Genomic DNA, 20,374 nt, shown 5'->3' with positions numbered 1-20,374 from the left:
TGGGTACTTCTTATTTTTCTTGGCTAATTGCTGTAAGACTTCTGGTACTATGTTGAATAAAAGTGGTGAGGGTGGGCATCCTTATCTCGTTCCTAACCTTGAGAGGAAAGCTTTTGCTTTTCACCTGTGTGTATAATGGTAGCTATGAGCTTGGTACCTGTGACCTTTATTGTGTTGAGGTACATTTTCTTCTATACCCACTTTGTTCAGAGTTTTTATCATGATGGGTGTTGAGTTTTGTCCAAAACTTTCTGCATCTGCTGAGATGCTTATGTGAGTCGCATCCTTTGTTTTGTGAACGTTTTATCTCACGGATAGGTTTGTGAGCACTGGACCGTCCTTGCACCTCTGGAATCAATGCCACTGGATCATGGTATATGAGCCACTTAGTGTATTGTTGAATTTGGTGGGCATTTTGGCAGCTGTGTTTGTCAGGGATATTGGTGTGTAATTTTCTTTTCTTGTGGTGTCCTTGTCTGGTTTTGTTATCAGGGTAATTCTGGCCTTGCTGTAGAAGCACTCAGAATTCTCTGAAAGGTTTTCTGGACCGTAAGGCCCTCCATTGAGCACATTCCCCCAAAAGGGTTTATGTTCAGCCGGGAGCCCAGAGCCAGAGCCTTGCCTTTGGCCCAGATGAGGGCTTGTGTCTAAGGTGTATATATGGGGAAGCTCTATGGAGGGTTCTTCACTCGAGGAGCTGGGAGGGTGGCAGAACATGGGCCTCACCTCCCCTGGGGCCATGTTGCTCGTTTCCTAGGAGCTTGTGTCTTCCATGCCCTGTGCAGCGAGCAGCCTCACCTGCTGACTTAATGTCTCCTGTGCTTGCCCAGGAACAGGCCGGGCTCTTGCCATGGGGCACTGTCGCCTCTGCCATGGGAAGTTCTCCTCACGGAGTCTACGCAGCATTTCTGGCAGGGCCCCTGGGGAGAGCTCAGACAGACCCCCCCCAGGGGAACGAGTTTTCATCAGGGACTTCCAGCATCTGCTGGGGGTGGCCGTCCACCAGGACCCAGCTCTGTCGCAGTTTGTCTGCAAGAACTGCCACGCCCAGTTCTACCAGTGCCACGGCCTCCTCAAGTCCTTCCTGCAGAGAGTCAACGTCTCCCCGACAGGCCACCGGAAGACTTGCACAAAGTAGGCGATCCTCCTTCATTCATTTGGTGGGCATTCAGGGCCTAAGCTCCCTGCATGCTGGGGAGTGCCGGCGGGGGGTCTCTGCAGTGGGGAGACGCATCATGCCTAGAGGAGCAAACATGTTGGTGTGAGGGAGTTGGACAGACATGCTTGGGGGAGGTGAAGGCCGCAAAGGGCTGAGTGTAAGGAGACAGGAGGGAGCCCTTGGAAGAGAAGTTTCAGACTGCATGTGGGAGAGGTGGCCTATGAAAGGGATCTGGTGAGCCTGCGTCTTGTTCACTGCCAGCCTGACTCCTGGCCATGCTGATCCTTTGCAGGGTTGGTGCCAAGCCCCCACCAGGGGCAGAGGAGGGAGCGTGTTTGGGTGAGTGTGCCCCTTGTGTGTGGTATGTGGGTAGGCTCCAGGTGGACTGGGTGCTGACTGGCCTTGGGTGTGGCGTCTCTCTGCCTTTCCTCAGTGGACCTGATCACTTCGAGCGCCCAGGGCCTACGCGACTTGGTGGCATGGGTGCATGGACACGCAGCCAGCTGTGGGGCCCTGCCTAATCTCCAGAGGACGTTGTCCTCCGAGTACTGCGGTGTTATCCAAGCTGTTTGGGGCTGTGACCAGGGCCACGACTATACCATGGATGCCGACTCCAGCTGCGGGGCCCTCTTGCTGGACAGTGCATTGGCAGTCAAGTGGACATGGGACAAGGAGATGGCCCCGTGGCTGACCCAGCATCGGGGGTCCAACCCCACTGGGGCTGCCCCTCAGAGCTCCCAGGGCAGAGCAACCACTGCTCCAGCCGAGACCGAGACGCTGCCCAGCACCGACATGGCCCAGCCTCCTTCAGATGTCAACCCCGTAGGGCCTGGGCTGGGCCCCCCACCTCAGCCAAGTTTCCCCTCAAGTGGGGCCCCAGGTAGGAGGCTCTTGTGGGCTGTTAGACCAGGATTCCTAGTCTTGACCCAGGCAGGGCCCTCAGCAGAAAGTGGATGTCTGCATTGTTGTGGACCGTGGTCATGGTGTCGTATGCAGCGGCTCTGGGAGAAACGATGAGGAGTCGGCCTTAGCATCTCCTCCTGGGCACCTGACACCAGGGAGGGGTTAAGGACTCTCGTACAGCAGTTTCTGTGAAGGCATGCTTGTCTGCCGTCCGGTCTTCCTTGCTAAGCCTGCTTGGGGCCAGGGGGCTAAGAGAGGCAGAAGAATGGGGTCCTTGTTGTGGGACATGGGGGAAGAGGGCAGCTGCTGCCTGAGGCTGTTTTGGGCCAGCTGCAGGTCATTCTCTGGGCCTCAGCCAGCATCTCTGTGACATCCCAGCGGGACTGGTATAGACAGGCTCCTCTGCCAGCTGGCCAAGAGGAGACACAGGGCCCTTGTCTGGGACCCCATCCCACCGTGCTCTGGTTGGGGTGTTGCTGTTAATGGACTTTGTTAATGGCTTCCTGCTGCTGCTTGCAGCCTCCGTTTGTGCACCTGAGCTACCCGGAAAAGAAAAGAAAAGAAGCGTGGCTGCCCAGATGGTTCAGAGAGATAGAGGGGCACAAATGCTGGGAAGGGAGAAGGGAATTGTGTCAGAGGTTCTTAGAACTGCTTTTTTTTTTTTTTTTTTCCCCTACTGTGTGCATGCAATACTTTGGTAACGATTTTTTTTGAATGTCCCGGAACATCCACAAAGTGCAAGTCATCCCACCCCGAAACAACTGAATCTGAACCTCTAGGAAGGGCTGGGCTTGCTGATGTGGGCTGTCGGCTAGGGTTTCTGAGGCCTGGTGCTGCCCATGCCTGTGCTAGATGTGGGGGTGGCCGGTCTGGCTATGCAGGGACCTTATGGGGAATGGGACTGGGAGGTGGGTGGGATTTAAGGTTGAAGGACCTCAGGCTCCCTGCAAGGAAGACAGGTGCATGCCTCCTTTCTGGGGAGCACTGCTTGCGCTCCGTGTTGGTAACAGGAGCCTTGTTCTTTGTTTCTCAGGGCGGTTGGGTGAGAAGCAGGTTCCATCTTCAACCTCGGATGATCGGGTAAAAGACGAGTTCAGTGACCTTTCTGAGGGGTGAGAGAAGAGTGGGTTTAAATAGCCTAAAATTCCTCCTTGGAAAACCCAACTCCACCAACCTGTGTGCTCCCTGCTTGTGTCCTGGCCAGGACCCTCTCCTTCTCTTGGTGGGAAGGAGACGAGTGGCCAAGGGTACTTCCAGGCTTCTTGTTCCTGATCCAGAGGGCCCCCCAGACCTGAGGCAGCCGCAAGAGGAGCACAACCAGGGGGGTGTGGAATTAGAGTACTGTGGTCCTCTTCTGCTGTTGCTGGCTTCTCCTTTAAGGCTGTGGTTTTGCGCCAGCCGTAGATGTTACTGAAACAGGCGAGGTCAGTCTCTGGCCCTTTGTCCTGACATGATTGTGACTTGGGGCAGAGGTTCTGTGCAGGACCAAGGGCTCCCGAAAGGGCACTATCAGGGACTGTTCGCTCCTGGGGCCACCTCCTGCTTGTCCGCTGAGAACCCTTCGTGGTGGCAGCCACATGCCAGCTGGTCTTCACACCCTTTCCCCGTAAGCTGTGACTGGAATGCAAGTGTACCCTCATACACACAAGGAGGAGGACAGTATGATTTTTGGCTCAGATCTAGTGGGGTGTCAATGCAAATGACTGAGGTGCCGGAAGAACTCAGGTGGGTGTGCTAAAACACCTCCAGGACCAGCAGTGGTCGCAGGCTGTCCTATAGGCCACCAGCCAGCCTGGAGTCTCTTCTTGTCTGGACGTGTGGCAGCCTGCAGGGGAAGGCCATGGTGTACCATCCTGTCTGTGTCCGCTGTCCTGTAGAGACTGAATTCATGCTTTAGGGTAAAGGTTACAGATGCACAGATCTTTTCCTGGCCGTTGTGACCTTTGCAATGGCCAACAGCTGACAGATCAGCTGGATAGGTGCTCACAGTTGTGGGGAGCAGGTGACTCATAGTCTGAAAGTCCACTTTCTGAGAAGCCTACCTCTTTGAGATCTTCGAGTGCTATCTGGGGCCCCCTAGAGAGGTTCTTTCCAAGTTCAGGGTCCTGGTGTGAGGGGAGTGTGGCTTCTGGGGGATCGTCAGTTTTCAGTTTGCTGGCCTGCCCTTTTTGTTAGGAGAGGAGTTCAGAAATTTGGGGATTTTTAGGTTTCTAAGACCTTGTTAGGAGCGCAAAAACGTGGAGTATGGAGATTTGATGGTGTTTCTAGACAGGCGGTGTCACTGGATCTGTCATACACCACAGGCCTTTGCTAAAGGTTCTCTCTTCTTCCCTAGGGACATCCTGAGTGAAGATGAAAATGATAAGAAGCAGAATACCCAGTCCTCAGACGAATCCTTCGAGCCTTACCCAGAAAAGAAGTAAGGGGGGCTGTCTTGTTCCATGTCCCTAGTGTGTGGGAATGGCGTCACTGGGTAACCTGGAAACCCGTGTCTGCCTGGTAGGGTCACCGGGTGGGAGTAGTTGGGACAGAGAATGAAGGCTCCTGCTTCCTGGTCTGCCCTTGCTCAGCACACGTTTCCCGCCGCTCTTTGGCCTGACGACCCTAGCCCACTACTGTGTGGCTTCGGAGTGAGCCGGAGGCCTTCCTTAGTTCAGTGCTGAGACCTGATCTCTGTGTCATGTGGGAGTGGCAGGGCCTGTGGATGTGACTCAGCATCATTCTGGGAGCTCTCTGCTTTCCCTTCTGCCAGCTCTGCCCTCAGTCATACCACAGTCGTGTCTGTTGTGGCACCCTCTGATTTCCTGCAGGAGCCTCTACTCTGCACTTCTTTCTGCTGCTTTGCTAAGGTCCTTGGAGACTCAGGGACCCAGCCCTGCGGTTGCTCTCAGATCTGCCTCTGGCACTGATTTCGACGCCACTTCCCTGTAGAGTTGCCTCTGTGGCCTCGTCTTGACCTTCCCTTTTCAGGGATTTGTGTTTTCTCTCAGGATACAGGGTCCTGGCAGGGAAGGCTGATGTATGCTTGTGTCACTTTCCTCCCCGCCTTAAGCGCAGGAACACCAAGAACACCGGCGATTGGCCACTGCCCCACCTGGTGTTACTGAGCATTTCACGGTCGAGCGCAGACCGGAAGCACCGTACCATCAGCCAAGTAAACGCAGCACAAAGATTAAAGAGCAAACCTGACTTCCTTGTTTCATTTGAGTTTTGACATGGCTATGGAAAAAGAAACAGAAGCCAGGCCCTGCGGGAGGGGGGACCAGGTAGCAGTGGGCTGGCCACAGCTCTGGGTTCACCTTTGTGCCCACAGAGACACTCAGACCTGGTGGCCACATGGTTCCTTGGGTGCTACAATTGAATCACAACTGGAAACAGAGGACAGGGCCTCTGAGTAGCCCTCGTCCATGTGACTTTGTTTTAAGCAGACTTGCCGGTCCCCTTAGCTGGGACTGAGCCACCCAGGTGCCCCCCATTTTATATTTGTAAATGTGCAGTTAATTCAGTGGCATCGAGTACATTTATAGTGTTGTGTAGCCATCACCACTATTTCTAAACTTTTCATCATCCCAAGTAGAAACTGCTCCTGTTAAGTAATGACCTCCCTTCTCCCCTCTCCCAGGCTCAGGCTAGTTACATCAGGGTACCTCATGGAAATGGAAATACATATTTGTCCTTTTTGAAAGGATTCTTTTATTTAATGTAATGTGTCTTAGATTGATCCGTATTGTAACATGTATCAGAACTTGGTTCTTTCCTATGACTGAATATATTCTGTTGTATGGTGTGTTGTATGCAGTGTGTTGATCCATTCATCTGTCATTTTGGGGTGTTTTACCTTTTGGCTGTTGTGAATAATATTATGAATATTGGCCTACAAGTATCTCTTTGAGGGTTGCCTGGGTGGCTCAGCTGATAAAGCATCCAACTCTTTTTTTTTTTTTTTTTAAGATTTTTATTTATTTATTTGACAGACAGAGATCACAAGTAGACAGAGGCAGGCAGAGAGAGAGGGGGAAGCAGGCTCCCCACTGAGCAGAGAGCACGATGTGGGGCTCGATCCCAGGACCCTGGCATCATGACCTGAGCCTACGGCAGAGGCTTAACCCACTGAGCCACCCAGGCGCCCTTTTGTTTATTTTTACAGTGAAGTACAGTTGGCATACAGTGTTTGTGTCAGGCCCACAATGTAGTAACTCTAATTCTGTATGTTGTGCCGTACCTCGTCGAGGTGTGGCTGCCATCTGTTGCCGTGCAGCCCTGTTAGAGTTCCACTGACTGTGTTCTCTGTGCTTTGTCTTTCATTCCTCGAGTGGAGCGCTCCCCGCCCCACAGACATCACTTCTCTATTTATGGGGCTGTTTCTGCTTTTGTTGGTTTTGTTTTTTATTCCACATACAGGTAAGACATAGGTTATTTCTCTTTCCTTGAATTAGTTCACTTAGCAGAATGCTCTCTAGGTCCATCTACGTTGTTGCAAGATCTTATTTTTCTTATGGATGAGTGATGTTCCATTATATACATACCACGTCTTTTTTATCCGTTCATCTTGGAGCCCTTGTGTTGCTTCCATGTTGTTGGAAGCTTGGCTGTTGTAAATAGTGTTGCCATAAACATAAGGGACCTGTGTCTTTTTGAATTAGTATTTTCTTTTTGTTTGGGTAAATATAGTAGTGGAATTACTGGATCATATTCTATTTCTATTTTTTATTTTTTATTATTTATTTATAAGATTTTATTATTTGATAGAGACAGACACAGCAAGAGAGAGGTAACACAAGCAGAGGGATTGGGAGAGGGAGAAGCAGGCTTCCCACTGAGCAGGGAGCCCAGGGCTTGATGCCAGGGCCCTGGGATCATGACCTGAGCTGAAGCCAGACGCTTAACAACTGAGCTACCCAGGCACCCCTATTAAGTGTTTTTTTTTTTTTTAAGATTTTATTTATTTATTTGATGGAGAAAGAGAGGTCACAAATAGGCAGAGAGGCAGGCAGAGAGAGAGAGAAGTAGGCTCCCTGCTGAGCAGAAAGCCTGACTCGGGGCTCGATCCCAGGACCCTGAGATCATGATCTGAGCTGAAGGCAGAGGCTTAACCCACTGAGCCACCCAGGCACCCTGACCCTCTTAAGTTTTTAATTGTAATTCCAGTATAGTTAACGTACCATGTTCTGTTAGTTTTATGTGTACATATTTTTAATTTTTTAAAAAGATTTTATTTATTTATTTATTTGAGAGAATGAGAGAGAGAGAGCAGGAGAAGAGAGAGGGTTAGGGGGAGAAGCAGACTCCCCGCTGAGCAGGGAGCCTGATGCAGGATTCAGTCCCAGGACTCCAGGATCATGACCTGAACTGAAGGCAGTGGCTTAACCTACCCAGGCGTCCTATTTTTAATTTTCTGTGGAACATCCGTACTGCTTTCCACAGTGGTTGTTGTTTTTTTTTTTTCCCTAATTTTTAGTATCGTTAACACAGTGTTATATTAGTTCCAGGCATATAATATAGTGATTCAAACCTGTTTTCCTTTTTAGTATTCATCCTCTTGGGTGTGAAGTAGTACTCCATTGTCATTTTGGTTTGCATTTCCTTAGTGATTAGTGATGGTGGACATCTTTTAACATGCTTATATTTTTTGAGAAATGTCTATTTAAGTCTTTTGCCTTTTTTTCCCCCTTCGGATTTTGAAAGTTTTTTTTTCTTTTTATTTATTCTTGCCCATTTTTAAATTGGCTTGTTTTATCTTTATGCTGTTGAGTTGTAAAGTACATTTTCTCCCATTTGGTAGATTATCTTTTTCAATCCCTTGATACTTTCCTTTGGTGCACAAAAATTTTTAATTTTGAAATCCAATTTACCTGTTTTTACTTGTGTTGGTTTGCCTTTTTTTTTTTTTTTTTTTTTTAATTTCTATGTTCAACGTGGGGCTCAGACTCACAACCCCAAGATCAAGAGTTGCACGCTCTGCTGACTGAGGCAGCCAGGCGGCCCGTGTGTGTTGCTTTACCTTTGATGTTATATTCCAGAAACTGTTGCCAAATCCAAGGTCATGTTTTCATCCGGGAGTTTGATAGTTTTAGCTCTTACGTCTTTGATTCATTTGAGTTAATTTTTGTATATGGAGTGAGTTCGGGATCCAGTTTCGTTCTTCGGCCCGTGGACATGCAGCTCTCCCAGCACCATTTGTTGAAGAGAGCGTCCTTTCCCCAGTGACTGGTCTTGGCATGCTTCTCTAAAAATCAGTTGATTTTTCTTGTGAGGGGTATAGTTTTGGGGTCTCAGTTCTTTTCATTTAGTCTGTATGTCTGTTTTTGTGCTGCTACCACACTGTTTTGATTATTGTAGCTTTATAATAAATTTTGGAATCAGAAGTGTGAGTCCTCCAGCTTTGTTTTTCGGACTCGTCTAGCTGTTCAGTGTCCCTTTAAATTCCGTGTTAAGCATAGGGTTGCTTTTTTTTGTTTCTGCCAAAAACACCACTATGGGTTAGGGTTAGGGATTGAATCTATAGCTCACTTTGGGAGTATTGCCATCTTGATATTAATCCTGCAGTCCATAGACCTGGCGTGTTTTCCCACTTGTTTAGGTCTTTTTAAATTTCTTTCAGCAGTATGTTTTAGTGTTCGGTGTGTAAGTCTTTCATCTTCTTGGTTAATTTTATTCCTAACTATCATTTTTTTTTTAAGATTTTTTATTTATTTATTTGACAGATGGAGATCACAGAGAGGCAGGCAGAGAGAGAGGAGGAAGCAGGCTCCCTGCTGAGCAGAGAGCCTGATGTGGGGCTCGATCCCAGGACCCTGGGACCATGACCTGAGCCGAAGGCAGAGGCTTTAACCCACTGAGCCACCCAGGCACCCCCCCAACTATCGTTTTTAATGCTAGTGCAAATGAATTATTTTTTAAGTTCTGTTTTGCATCATTCATTTTTAGAACTGGTTTTTCTGTGTTGATTATGTATCCTGCAGCTTTGCTGAATTTGTTTATTTTTGTGTGGATTCTTCAGGGTTTTCTACATAGGAGATAATGTTATTTGTGCACAGAGGTAATTTTTTTGGTAATTTAGATCCCCTTTCTTTTTCTTGCCTGATTGCTGTGTCTAGAACTTCTAATACTGTGTTGAATAGCAGTGGTGAAAATGGGCATCTTTGTCTTGTTCTTTTTTTTTTTTTAAAGATTTTATTTAGTTATTTGACAGAGATCACAAGTAGGCAGAGAGGCAGGCAGAGAGAGAGGGGGAAGCAGGCTCCCCACTGAGCAGAGAGCCCGATGCGGGGCTCGATCCCAGGACCCTGAGACCATGACCCGAGCGGAAGGCAGAGGCTTAACCGACTGAGCCACCCAGGTGCCCTTGTCTTGTTCTTGATTACGGGAAAGCTTTCAGTCTTTCACAGTTGAGGATGATGTTAGGTATAGGCTTGTCGCATAATGCCCTAAGAAGTTCTTCTGTTTCTGACGGTTTTCTTTAAATGTTTGGATCTGAAAAGGGAAAAAAATGTACATTTCTCTTTATATACTTTTTAAAAGATTTTATTTGAGAGACAGACAGCATGAGCAGAGGGAGGGGGAGAGGGAGAAGCAGATTCCTGCTGAGTGTGGAGCCGGAGGCAGGACTCGATCACAGGACCCCGGGATCATGACCTAAGTCGAAGGCAGACTCTTAACCAACTGAGCCACAGGCACCCTATGTCTCTTTAAATCTTCACTAGGCCCCACGGGGAGATTGGTGCATCCGAACTGGTCCTTCAGGGACCCGTCAGACTGAATAAAAGGTCCCCACTGTCCACGCTCGCCCCAGCAGCAGGACTGAGGAGCAGGGATGGCAGCTGGCGGAGCCACACAGCGCTCTCCCAAGAACGCGCATCTCCCTCTGAGCCCCCGCCTGGCGGCTGGGCACCTCCCGTCAGCTTCCAAAACTGTTGATTCTGATCTTTTCTAGCCTGGTGCTGGTTTTGTTGGAGGGACTGACCCCTGAAGCTTCCCCACTCCATCATTTAATATGATGTCTCCAAGTAGTGTTTGGTTTTGATGTTTAGGGAGTGAAGTTTGAGTCCTGACAACCCGGCCGTCCCTGCCCCTTGCCTTCCCGAGGCGGCAGTGCAGAGCCTCTGCCTTTGCTAGGAGTTGGTCTCGCTCTGGTGGCTAAGGTCAGTTTGAAAGCCAGCCAGTGAGCACCGAGGCTGAAACAGGTTGCCATGGAAGCCTGGGGAAAGCCCACCTCTCCTGTTTGAGGAGAGAGAACCATGAAGAAGAGTGAGAGAATACGTGCGGGAGAGATCAGAAACAGCGCCGAATCTGATTGTCCGTCTCCCCCCCCACCAGGGTCTCTGGCAAAAAGAGTGAAAGCAAAGAAACCAAGAAGTCTGAAGAACCAAAAATTCGAAAGAAACCTGGCCCCAAGCCAGGCTGGAAGAACAAGCTCCGCTGCGAGAGGTGAGGGCCTGGGTTGGGGGCCGCCCTGCCCACGGGGGCAGCGGCTCCATGCGTGCTCTGCCTTGCAGGGAGGAGCTGCCCACCATCTACAAGTGCCCTTACCAGGGCTGCACGGCTGTGTACCGAGGGGCCGACGGCATGAAGGTAAGCAGGGCCTTGCCCCGGGGCCAGGGGTTACCTTCTGTGTGTGGCTGACCGGGAGGGCCCGGGTTTCTGTAGAGCCGGGTGGAGGCCTGTTCCCAGGGCCTCGTGAGAGCCTCGGTGGAGAGAGAGGAGCAGCCAGGGGCCGAGAAGTGAGCCTTCCGCTCCTGGGAGAAGCACCCACTTCCGGTTGAGGGAGGGAGGGTTGGGTCTGTTCCTTTGAGGGTGCCGTGTAGGGCCTGCGGGAGGCACGTGCTGTGTGATCGGGGGTGACTGCCTGGCCGGGGCACTCAGGGTCTTGCTGTCCCTCCCGCAGAAGCACATAAAGGAGCACCACGAGGAGGTCCGGGAGAGGCCCTGCCCCCACCCTGGCTGCAACAAGGTGTTCATGATCGATCGCTATCTGCAGCGTCACGTGAAGCTCATCCACACAGGTGCGCGCCCCGTTCTCCCACATGCTCACCTGTACAGTCCCCTTGGGTGGCTGATGGGGGCCGGACGCCCTTCGAAGATGCCTGGGGCTGTGTCTTGGTGCCTTGGGGGTCATGCGTAAGTGGTGTGGGACTGACAGTGAAGAAATCCCAGTGCTTTTCAGCAAGTTTATTGTGGTGGGGATTTTCTCATTACTTTTAAAAAACGACATTTATTACATGCTTTTCGGATTGTAAAAGTAACCCACGCGCATGGTAGCAATTGTAGAAGCTAAGCACGGAGAAGCTGGTAAGCGCCCTCCCTCCGCAGGTGCGGGGCGTCTTCCCGTTGCTTCTCGATTTGTCTGTGCCTTTTTCTGTGTGTTTTTGAGAGTAATGACCTGATGAAGAAGCCCTGTGGCGCCCTGCAGTGCAGTGGGCATGTTCCCCAGGGCCCGGCGCCTTGGGGCTGGGGTCGGGGGCGGGGGGTGCGCTCTGCTCGCGTGTCCCGGCCACTCTAGCCTCCAGACCGGCCGTCCGCAGGGGCTCTCTGCGCCCCATGTGGGCGGTGCCTGGTCTGAAGGTGGTGCGCAGCTGGCTGTGCTCTGGTCTGCTCAGGCAGTGAGACCTGCCGGCACAGACTCCGGAACTCCCGGGTCGAGGAACGTGGTGGGAGCAGGGGTTTGGGCTGGTCTTCGGGGGAGGGGCCCTGCTGGGCTGGGACTGAGGCCAGCAGAGTGCAGGTAGCTTGGTGTGAGTTAGGAATGGAGTGTTGTCTGTGCTGATTCTGGAGGTGGACCTTTGCTTATGCTGGGGGTGGGGAAGGTAAAGGGCACCTGCTGTTCCTTTTCTCCTAGAGGGGTCTCTCTGGTATGCCCTCTGAGCTGAGCATGTAACCTCCACCCCCAACCCGTGGGCCCTGGGTGCTCTTGTATGTCCACGGGCTGTGCGCTTGCTTTGAGCGCGGCAGTGCCCTCTGGGCTCTCCCTGAGCCTGGCCCACTGACCTTTACAGTTCAGGCTCGAAGCCCCACTAGTTGCAAGAACTTGGGAAACTCAGGCCCTCGGCCCGTCTGGCTTTCCAAGCCAGTTGCTCTGGGAACTGCTTTTCCCTGTGAGCTAGTCTGTCTCTTGCTCTTCTCCCTGAAGGCGGCTCCCTCCTCCTCTCTGCCTTTAGTTGTGGGGTTGGTTTTGCCAGTCTTCAGGTCCATTTCTGGGGTATCTGGGAGGATCTGATAGTTACCTAAGTGTGTTTGTGGGATGATGTGAGCCAAGGGCCCTCTTCCTCTCCACACCCATTCTCTGCATCCACATTACAGCCCTGGGCTCATGTGCGTTTATCTCAGTTTTGACTCCCCTCCCTTTAACGACATGATCTGTGCCACCTGTGTTAGAAGCCCAAGGACTATGTGCGCTGGACGCCTGCTGCTGCAGCTTCTCCCACAAAGCTGCTCTCCTGCATTGGCATCACCCCCTTTAAGAGATCCGTGGGTTGTGTATCTGTTTATCCCTAAACAGAAGTTGTGCTTGTTTTTGTTAAAATGACTTACTATAGAAAGTTACACTTTACTTTGTTTTACCCAGATTTGTCAGTTTTATCGTTGAACAAATCTATTGGTTGGTTTCTCCCTGAAACCATTTTTCCTATGTTTTTTGCTCTTGAGCCACCCTGGGCATCTGACACAAATAATTCCCTCAAATTGGGACTTCAAGTTGTGTCCCAGTTCAGACACCAGTGGTCATAACCCTTAGCAGTTTTGTGTTTTTTTTAAACACCAAGAGGGTGGACTGTGAACTTGGAAGGGTGCATTGTACCTAGTAGGGGAGAGAGAGCCAGTCGGGGTGGAGTGTTTGTCGGTGGAGTGGCAGTGAGGAAGGGGCTCGTGGCCACCACCCCAGGCACACGTCCAGGAGTAGAACTGACTCTTGGGTTTTTGTTCAAGAGTATAAGAAACTTATTTGCTAAGTGGATATGCCCCCTCCCCTACCTTGGACCCAGTACGGGGATAATTTTTAGAGCAGTAGTGATCGGTGAAGCTTTAGTGATTTGGATGTCCTCTAAGAATCTTTGCTTGAGTAGATCTGAAGTTTCTCTTTTAGAAAACAGGCTTCACCTGTGTACAGTAGCTGGCGAAGTCCCAGCCAGGTGACATTTTTAAGCAATTTTAACAAAAAGTTCTACATTAGAAATGTTTTCCATCTCTCAGTAAAATTGGATTTGCACGGCCCCTTGCTTGGGTCCCCGTGCTCCGTGGGAGGGCTGGGCATTTCCCGTGCGGTGCTCACTGGATCTCTGGCCCCCAGAGGTGCGGAACTACATCTGTGATGAGTGTGGACAGACCTTCAAGCAGCGGAAGCACCTTCTCGTCCACCAGATGCGCCACTCGGGAGCCAAGCCTCTGCAGTAAGTGTGGGGACGGGCACCTTCTCACGGCCACGCTGGCGCCCACGCCCTCGCTCACGTGACCCTGTCCCCCAGGTGCGAAGTCTGTGGCTTCCAGTGCCGGCAGCGGGCATCCCTCAAGTACCACATGACTAAACACAAGGCTGAGACCGAGCTGGACTTTGCCTGTGACCAGTGTGGCCGGCGGTTCGAGAAGGCCCACAACCTCAATGTGCACATGTCCATGGTCCACCCTCTGACGCAAACCCAGGACAAGGCACTGCCCCTGGAGCCACCGCCTGGGACTGTGGAGGGCCAGGCCGTGAAGCCTGAGCCCACCTGAACACAGGCACTAAATGGGGTTAAGACAGTTTCGGTAGTTCCTCATATGCAACCTGATGGCACAGCTTTGCTCGCTCGCTCCCCTGGAGCCCCCATGCTGTACCCCCCACCTGTGTGTCAGGAGGGCACTGATCTGCCATGTGGTGAAGGTGGGCTCGGTGTGCAACTCACGTAGCCTTTCCAGCCTCCACTCTGGGACCAGCATTTTCCTACAAATACTGAGTGACTCGGGGCCAGATGGATTTTAAATAATTGATTCCTATTCTCCACCAAAGCAATCAAGGAGATTTGTAATCCACTTTTTAGTGCAAAAGCTCCATGTTATGCTTGTAATAAATTATTTACAAAGGAGCTGGGCTGTGCACTGCGCAGGGTCCAGTCAGAAGAGCTGGGGCTCCTGGTAGAGGTCCGCATCAGGCACCACCTGCTGTCTGCTCAGGAGGGCGGCGCTCAGTTCCGGGTCACAGTCTCCACTAGTGGCCAGCAGCTGGGAGAAAACAACTGTGCTCAGCCCCCTGTGGCTGCCAGGTAAGTGGGCACAGTGTCCATGTCAGATGCTGGATCCCCATTTCTGCTTGGGGTGTTGCGCGTTTACACAGTGACCTGGACGTAACCGCACACACCAAACGAGTATCTGGGTGTTACCTCTGCCATGTTCGAGAAGCTCTTTTGGGGGCACCTAGGTATTGATTGCAGCAGAAAATGACGAGCTTTTGTTATCAAGCCTACGGGGTCACCCTGGAGAGAGGATAGGCAGAGCCCCAGGTCAGCGTGCTGTCAGGGGCCACGACAGCTGGCCACACGGGTCTGTGAGATGTGTCACCTGCCTGGCCCTGGAGGTCCTGGCTCCTGGCGGCCGGAGCCGAGACTGCACTTGTCTCCCCAGCCACGAAGAGACCGATGAGCTTTAGGTACATATCGACAGCAACGTGCAGGAAGGCATCTTCCCTCAGGAGGGCGTCTTCATCAAAATAGGAGAGAAGGCTGAAGGTAAGAGAGAAGATGCCTCGTGACTCTACGATCGCACGGAGGTGAGTGGTGGTGAGCACAGAGCAGTGACTCATCGGAGGAGTGAAGTTACAGGCATCTCTCCCACTTGGCGGGAGACCCACAGTGGTACTGATACAGGATGGGGGAAGGGGTGACCCCTCCTTGGACCACACACAACCCCCCAGGTGGGCACGCCTTCGCTGGGAGTGTTGCCACACCGACCGGAGCGGCAGGTGCACTTACCTGTAGAAGGCAAGCGGCAGCAGCCTGATGTATGGATCTGGGGCCAGGCGGAGCAGGACAGGCCCCAGACCACCCTCTGCAACCAAAGTGGGGAGGGGTGGGTTTAGTTTTGTGGCTTCCTCCCCACCCCAGCATCAGCATGTTCAGGACACCTCAGGTGCCTGGCTGGTCGTGGGGGGGGGGGGTGTCCCCATGCTGGAGGGCAGGGCCTGGGAGGTAGACCCCTATGCCCCCCATAAGGGCTCAGTGGCACTCTGGGACCCTGAGGACTCCACTCTTTCATTGTTGAGATGAGTTTATACTGCATTTACTCTAAAATGTAGTTTATATACTTACCAAGAAGATAGACTTCCAAAAATGAGTTAGTACTTTAAAGCCCAAACGTTCATACCTAGCCAGTGGAAAGTCATTTTTGAAAAAGGACTAAACAGAAAGTGGGGACCACAGCCTCTGCTGGGTCACCTGTCTTCCCCAGGGATGGCTGGTAACTGGGACAGACACAGGCTGTTCTCTGCTACCAGGTCTCAGGGACTGTCTTACCCGCCTCCGTCAGCTCAAAGAGCACCAGCCAGGATACCTTCCTCTTCTCCAAACACCCCAGGATCTCAGCGCAGATGTCCAAAGCCTCCAGGGAGTCAACAGCCCGTGGCCCGCACAAGAGGAGGCTGGCCGGCTGTGTAGACAGGCACACAGTTTGGGGGGGGGGGGTGACCTCTAGCCCAGAAGGGGCCCTTTGCTCCTTCTGTTGAGTCTTGAGTGGTGACGGTAGTTGGAACAGGCCAGGGACCCCTGTGCCCAGGTTCTGAAATGAGACCTCAAAGAGGCCCGGGGCCTAGGGGTTCTCGCTTCACGCAGCACAAGATTCTGAGGAGCCCTTCGGTACAGATGTTCTAGGACCCTCCTCCGGAAACCCTCCTTAGGAGGTCTGGGGCTGGGAAAGAGTCCCCTTACCTGATGGCTTGAGTGTGGGGTCAGGTGTGATGAAAGCAGGCCCGTTAAGGAAAAGAAGAACAGGACGAGCAGCAGCTGCGGGTGAAACCAGCGCCCTCCGAACGTTAGAGCCCCCAGGCTGCACCTCCAAAAGTAATTCTAAGTAACGAATGCGGACACTGTTCTTTGACTCAATATTTATAGGCAGAGGGCGTAAATTTTTCCTTAAGTAGATCTTCTCGGGAAGGAAAATTATATAAAGAAAACTTTTTAAAGTTTGAAAACATTTTAAAGGATAATTTGAGAATAAATTCTTACAGACTGCATCCTCTTATGTGAGCCTTTAACGCAGCTTGTTAGAGCGGTGCTGCGGCTGAGGGGGTACGCGGTGCGCGGTGCGCGAGCTGCGGGGGGTGCTCGCCCGCGGGCCCCGCTGCCGGGCTCCTGGCCTCGAAGGGCGTCTGTGAGCTCCCTAGAGGTAAACGCACAAGCCTCTCCCCACCGACCCTGGAGCGTACCCAGGCTGGCTGGGGTCACTCGATATCCCCCAGTCCCTTTGAGCACACACAGGCCTCAGAGGCTTGAGGCCACTGAAATTCCTTTCCGACAATTTTTTTAAAGTAAATTACCAAAAACCTCAGGCAGGCCTATGTGTCCTGAGCTGACAGATGACTTTCCAGTTTACAAATGGTTTAGTTCGGGGAGAGATGAGGGAGCTAAGGCTGTGGGAATAGGAACAAAGAAGGTCCCACTGCCTTGGTCTGGGGAGGGTAAAAATAAGCTAAAAGCAATCAGAAGTGTAACATGTAAGGTACTCTTTCTGTCAGTAAACTTGACAGTCAAAGATGACTAAATCTATAAATATGGTAAATTTTACTTCCTAATAAAGTCACAAGAATGCCACACTTCTGTCCTTGGAAAAGCACCGCTCATTAGATGAGCCCAGAGAACGAGCGCTGACTGCAGCACTGATTAAAGACAAAGTTGCCGGGAAAGTGAAAGAATTCGCTTCTTGCCTCCTCTCTCTGGCAGTCCAGCTTCTCACGCTCGCTCCTGATGCTGCTTTTGCCGGCTTGCTGGATTGCAAAGTGTAGCGCCGCAGCGGAGAGCCAGGCCGGGCCCGGTGGGGGGCATGCAGAGCCGGCGGAGAGGCAGCTAGGAGACAGACACGGGTCACCACAGGCACCTCACAGCCATGTCCCGGCAGAAAGCCACCAGCCCTGCTTACCTTCAAGGTGGGGCGGGGGGAGGGGGCGCGGGGCTCAGAGTCTGCAGAACTACCCCTGGCTCGGCGTAGGGACCTAGAGGCCGCTGTCTCGGTCCAGTCCCCAGTTGCCCTAACCTGCGTCTGTGCTGTGGCCATGAGGAGGGGGTGGGTAGGGCCTGACCAGGACACGGTCCTGACTGCCCGAGCGTTGCAGGGTTGTGTGGGTCATAGAACTCTCAACCTGGAGCCCACCACGCAGACCCCTGGCTTCTGGGTCCAGTCCTCCTCAGCCCCTGCTGTGACCGCAGTGTGATGCGCAGGTGCCCCAGCAGGTTAAAAACAGGCCCCAGATTAGTGGCATATAATGTGGGAATGGGGCGTCTCTTGTTTTCTGGGGGTTCGAGTGCTCTAGACACTGCTGCAGCACACAGCCATAGAAGGAGGCCAGACGGGACCACAGCCCTCTCCCAAGCCATCCCGGGCCGGAGACCGCCAGCCGGGCAGGCCGGGACCCGCCTCTCGCACATCCGTGTGATGCCGGCACTTGCCAGGCCTGGAGCCAGGAGGAGAGAGGCAGGTGGGGCGGAAAGCTGGACAGGGGCCTGCTGGGTCAGGTCTGTTCCTTCCCTTCCGTGTGGCTCCTGCCCAGCCTGCTCTAAGGCCTCTGTCCAGCAGCCCGAGGTGCTCGTGGAGGTAACCTATAGCGGGTCCTAAAGAACGTCTGTGCTTCCTCCCGCCGCTGCGCCACGCACCTCCTGCCGAACTGCCAGGCCTCCCCCAGTCTCTGCAGCTCCCGGGGCAGCGGGCCCTGGAAGCAGCTCCTCCACCGGCCGCGAAGGTCAGGCTCCAGGCGTGGCCACCACAACTTCCAGAAGACAAAGATCACTGGTCAGCAGATCCGGGGAGGCTCCGCTTGGACCCCTTTTCAGTCCCTACACCTGGGTGACCGGCGGAAATGTGCCTGACACCGGCAGCACAGCCCACAGGCACCCGGTGCCTCCGGCCTCTCAGGAGGGCCCCATTGCTCCATCCCAGGTTCAGGGCAGTTCTGTGAGCTTGCTCGTCCTCCTCTGAGGACGCCCACGTCCCCACCGAGAGCTGGTGCTGTACACACACGGTAACTTCCGCATCGAATTCCACCCACGTGAGCCCCAGACTGTGTGTGAAGCCGGACCGCTCGGGGCGTGGCAGCCCAAGTGCCAAGGCTGCCAGGAGAGCTGTGTGGTGTCAGGACTGCAGGAAAGCCAGCGAAGAGCCCCGCCCCCCCACCAGGAACCCCACACCCACGTGAGGGCCAGGCTGGCAGGGGACTGGGCCACCTCTCTTCTCAAGTCTTGAGATGACCGTCTGTCAAGACAGCAGGCGGAGCCCAAGTCGGGGAGCTCAGGGAATTAGGGTTCACCTTCAGCCAACACAGAACCAGAGCCAAGCAACACCCCGACGCTTTCCCAGCGGGTGCGGGCAGGGAAGCCCGTCACCCTCCATGCCCGTAGGTCCGCTTGACTCCCTATTTCTCCTCATGCATTTGCTCCTGAATGACAAGAATCAGGGTGCCACCCTGGGCCCCCAGTCCCTGAGCCAGCCCTGGGCACACCCCGAGAAGGTGGCTGTACCTACCAGAGCAGAGGTCAGGACTATGGGACACTCTGTCTGGCATGCGCTCAGGATCAGGTCTGCGGTCAGGGCGGGGTTTCTGCTTTGTGAGCAAGCGCTGAAGAGCCCCTGCAGGAGAGAACATGCCAGAAGTCAGTGGTCTGCACGTGCCGCCCCCCCCCCCCCCGAAAGGCACCGGGGCCTCAAAGCACCACTGGCTATGAGGATCCAGCCCAGGAGGTCTCAGCGGGACATCTGGGAGGCGCAGAGGGCAACAGAATTACCCTGAAGAAGTGCACGGTGATGTCGTGGGTCAGGGCACTTCCGTGAGAGCAGAAGTTTCTCTGCAAAAGAGCACAGGCCAGTGAGAGAGCACCCAGGGGGGCCGGCGGTGGAGGCAGGGGCAGCGTGTGCGGAGAGGCTTTGGCTGTGCTCATGGCGCCACTGCTGACCTCGGAGGTCCGGCTTTGGGTCCGCCTGCATGGCTGGCCCAGAATCTCAGCATCTCACTGCCTAGCCCCGTGGAGCTGGCCCCAGCCCGCCCGCTTCGGCCCCAGCACAGGCCAGGAGGCCGGTGCTACACTCCCCGCCGGCCCTGTTGCTGGGATGACAACTTGCCTCCCCACCTCCGGCTTCTCCGTTCCGCGGGCCTTCACGGGCCCTCCTGTGACAACTTCAAGGGAAACTTGCTTTGCCAAGGACCTAAGGAAAACCTAGTCTCATCTCCCCTGCTTTCTGAGTCACCTTTTAAAGCTCTGTGTCACTGAATGGAACCTTAGTTCAATTTTTAGTTACATCTGTGCATTTTTAAAAACTAGAAAACATCTCCAGGAGTGGAAGTTGTTCTGAAATATGTAGAATGTGCTTATTCCCGGTGACCTCACGGACCCTGACTGGACGCATGCAGGCTTTAGTCTTTCAGGGTAAGATCCTGGAGCACCTGACAGGGAACAGAGCGTACAACGGAAGGAAGCAGGGCCGACTGGTGGGAATGGCAGTCCTTTCGGCACCACTGGCCTTTGTGTACCCGAAATGTCCAAACTGGGAAGAAACGGGGGTGCCCGGTCTGCGAGACTTTACGGACTTTACGGACCTTGACGGCCGGACTTGCGACAAAGCTCTAGAAAGGGGCTGAAGCTTCGGAGGAAGGGGGCCAAAGCCGGTCTCCATGGCTCGCTGGCCCCGGCTCTAGCTGTGGGAGGAGGGCTGGGCACACATCAGCCCCAACCGTCTCGGCTTCCAGAGCGGCACCCCCACTCTTTCCCGCGGCAGTCCCACGTGGGCTGCACACACTGAAGCAGTTGGCTCCGAGTGACCGCAGCCACATTCGCGAATCTTCCAAGAACCAGATCGCCCCCCCCGTCCCCGCAACCCAAGGTTGCTTGCCCGCACCTACCAGCTCAGAGTTGGCCAACCAGAAGAACTCCGTGCAGTCAGGGGCGGCTGGCTGTTTGGCCTGGGGGCTCCCGACGACAATGGATGGGGGCAGACCGAGGAGGATCCTTGCAGGGAAGAATGTGTCAGCGGTGACGGCACAGCCCATTGACTTCACTCCTTGAGAGCTCAGGCTCGGATCGGTAACAGCCCTGACTACTCGCTCCGGGAACCAGAGCCCCCGTCTGGGGCTGTGCCGAGCACCTGGGCCCT

The 20,374-nt window shown here is 53.4% G+C and overlaps 2 protein-coding genes across 2 annotated transcripts in view; one reads left to right on the top strand and one right to left on the bottom strand.

Annotated features, from left to right (window-relative positions):
- The first annotated feature begins 220 nt into the window (after window positions 1-220).
- ZNF276 (zinc finger protein 276) lies at window positions 221-14,147 on the top strand. Its single transcript, XM_080827718.1, has 10 exons — window positions 221-1,134; window positions 1,452-1,498; window positions 1,593-2,039; window positions 3,096-3,174; window positions 4,398-4,481; window positions 10,379-10,489; window positions 10,558-10,633; window positions 10,947-11,064; window positions 13,344-13,443; window positions 13,519-14,147. The coding sequence occupies exons 1-10, from the start codon at window positions 851-853 to the stop codon at window positions 13,763-13,765; spliced, it is 1,593 nt and encodes a 530-aa protein (XP_080683844.1). The 5' UTR covers window positions 221-850; the 3' UTR covers window positions 13,766-14,147.
- Window positions 14,003-20,374, bottom strand: part of LOC308357898 (Fanconi anemia group A protein-like) — a 45,376-nt gene continuing 39,004 nt past the window's right edge. Inside the window, exons 24-34 of the mRNA XM_080827776.1 lie at window positions 20,124-20,229; window positions 19,012-19,071; window positions 18,752-18,856; window positions 17,887-17,999; window positions 16,944-17,082; window positions 15,949-16,023; window positions 15,538-15,670; window positions 14,998-15,073; window positions 14,592-14,748; window positions 14,410-14,502; window positions 14,003-14,251 (exon numbers count right to left, since the gene is read on the bottom strand). Of these exons, the coding sequence (XP_080683902.1) occupies window positions 14,144-14,251; window positions 14,410-14,502; window positions 14,592-14,748; window positions 14,998-15,073; window positions 15,538-15,670; window positions 15,949-16,023; window positions 16,944-17,082; window positions 17,887-17,999; window positions 18,752-18,856; window positions 19,012-19,071; window positions 20,124-20,229 (1,165 nt within the window). The 3' untranslated portion in view covers window positions 14,003-14,143. The remainder of the gene's footprint in view (window positions 14,252-14,409; window positions 14,503-14,591; window positions 14,749-14,997; window positions 15,074-15,537; window positions 15,671-15,948; window positions 16,024-16,943; window positions 17,083-17,886; window positions 18,000-18,751; window positions 18,857-19,011; window positions 19,072-20,123; window positions 20,230-20,374) is intronic.

The sequence above is a fragment of the Martes martes genome, assembly GCF_963455335.1.
Source record: "Martes martes genome assembly, chromosome: 17".
Classification (NCBI taxonomy): domain Eukaryota; kingdom Metazoa; phylum Chordata; class Mammalia; order Carnivora; family Mustelidae; genus Martes; species Martes martes.
The sequence above is the reverse complement of the archived record's forward strand: the minus strand, read 5'-3'. Positions and strand labels throughout refer to the sequence as shown.

What these genes read in the sequence shown, in the direction of transcription:
- ZNF276 (XM_080827718.1), top strand. Translation starts at nt 851, where the DNA reads ATGGGGCACTGTCGCCTCTGCCATGGGAAGTTCTCCTCACGGAGTCTA. An exon ending in CACCGGAAGACTTGCACAAA is followed by an intron (nt 1,135 to 1,451) that starts GTAGGCGATCCT and finishes GATCCTTTGCAG; the next exon opens with GGTTGGTGCCAAGCCCCCAC. An exon ending in CGTGAAGCTCATCCACACAG is followed by an intron (nt 11,065 to 13,343) that starts GTGCGCGCCCCG and finishes TCTGGCCCCCAG; the next exon opens with AGGTGCGGAACTACATCTGT.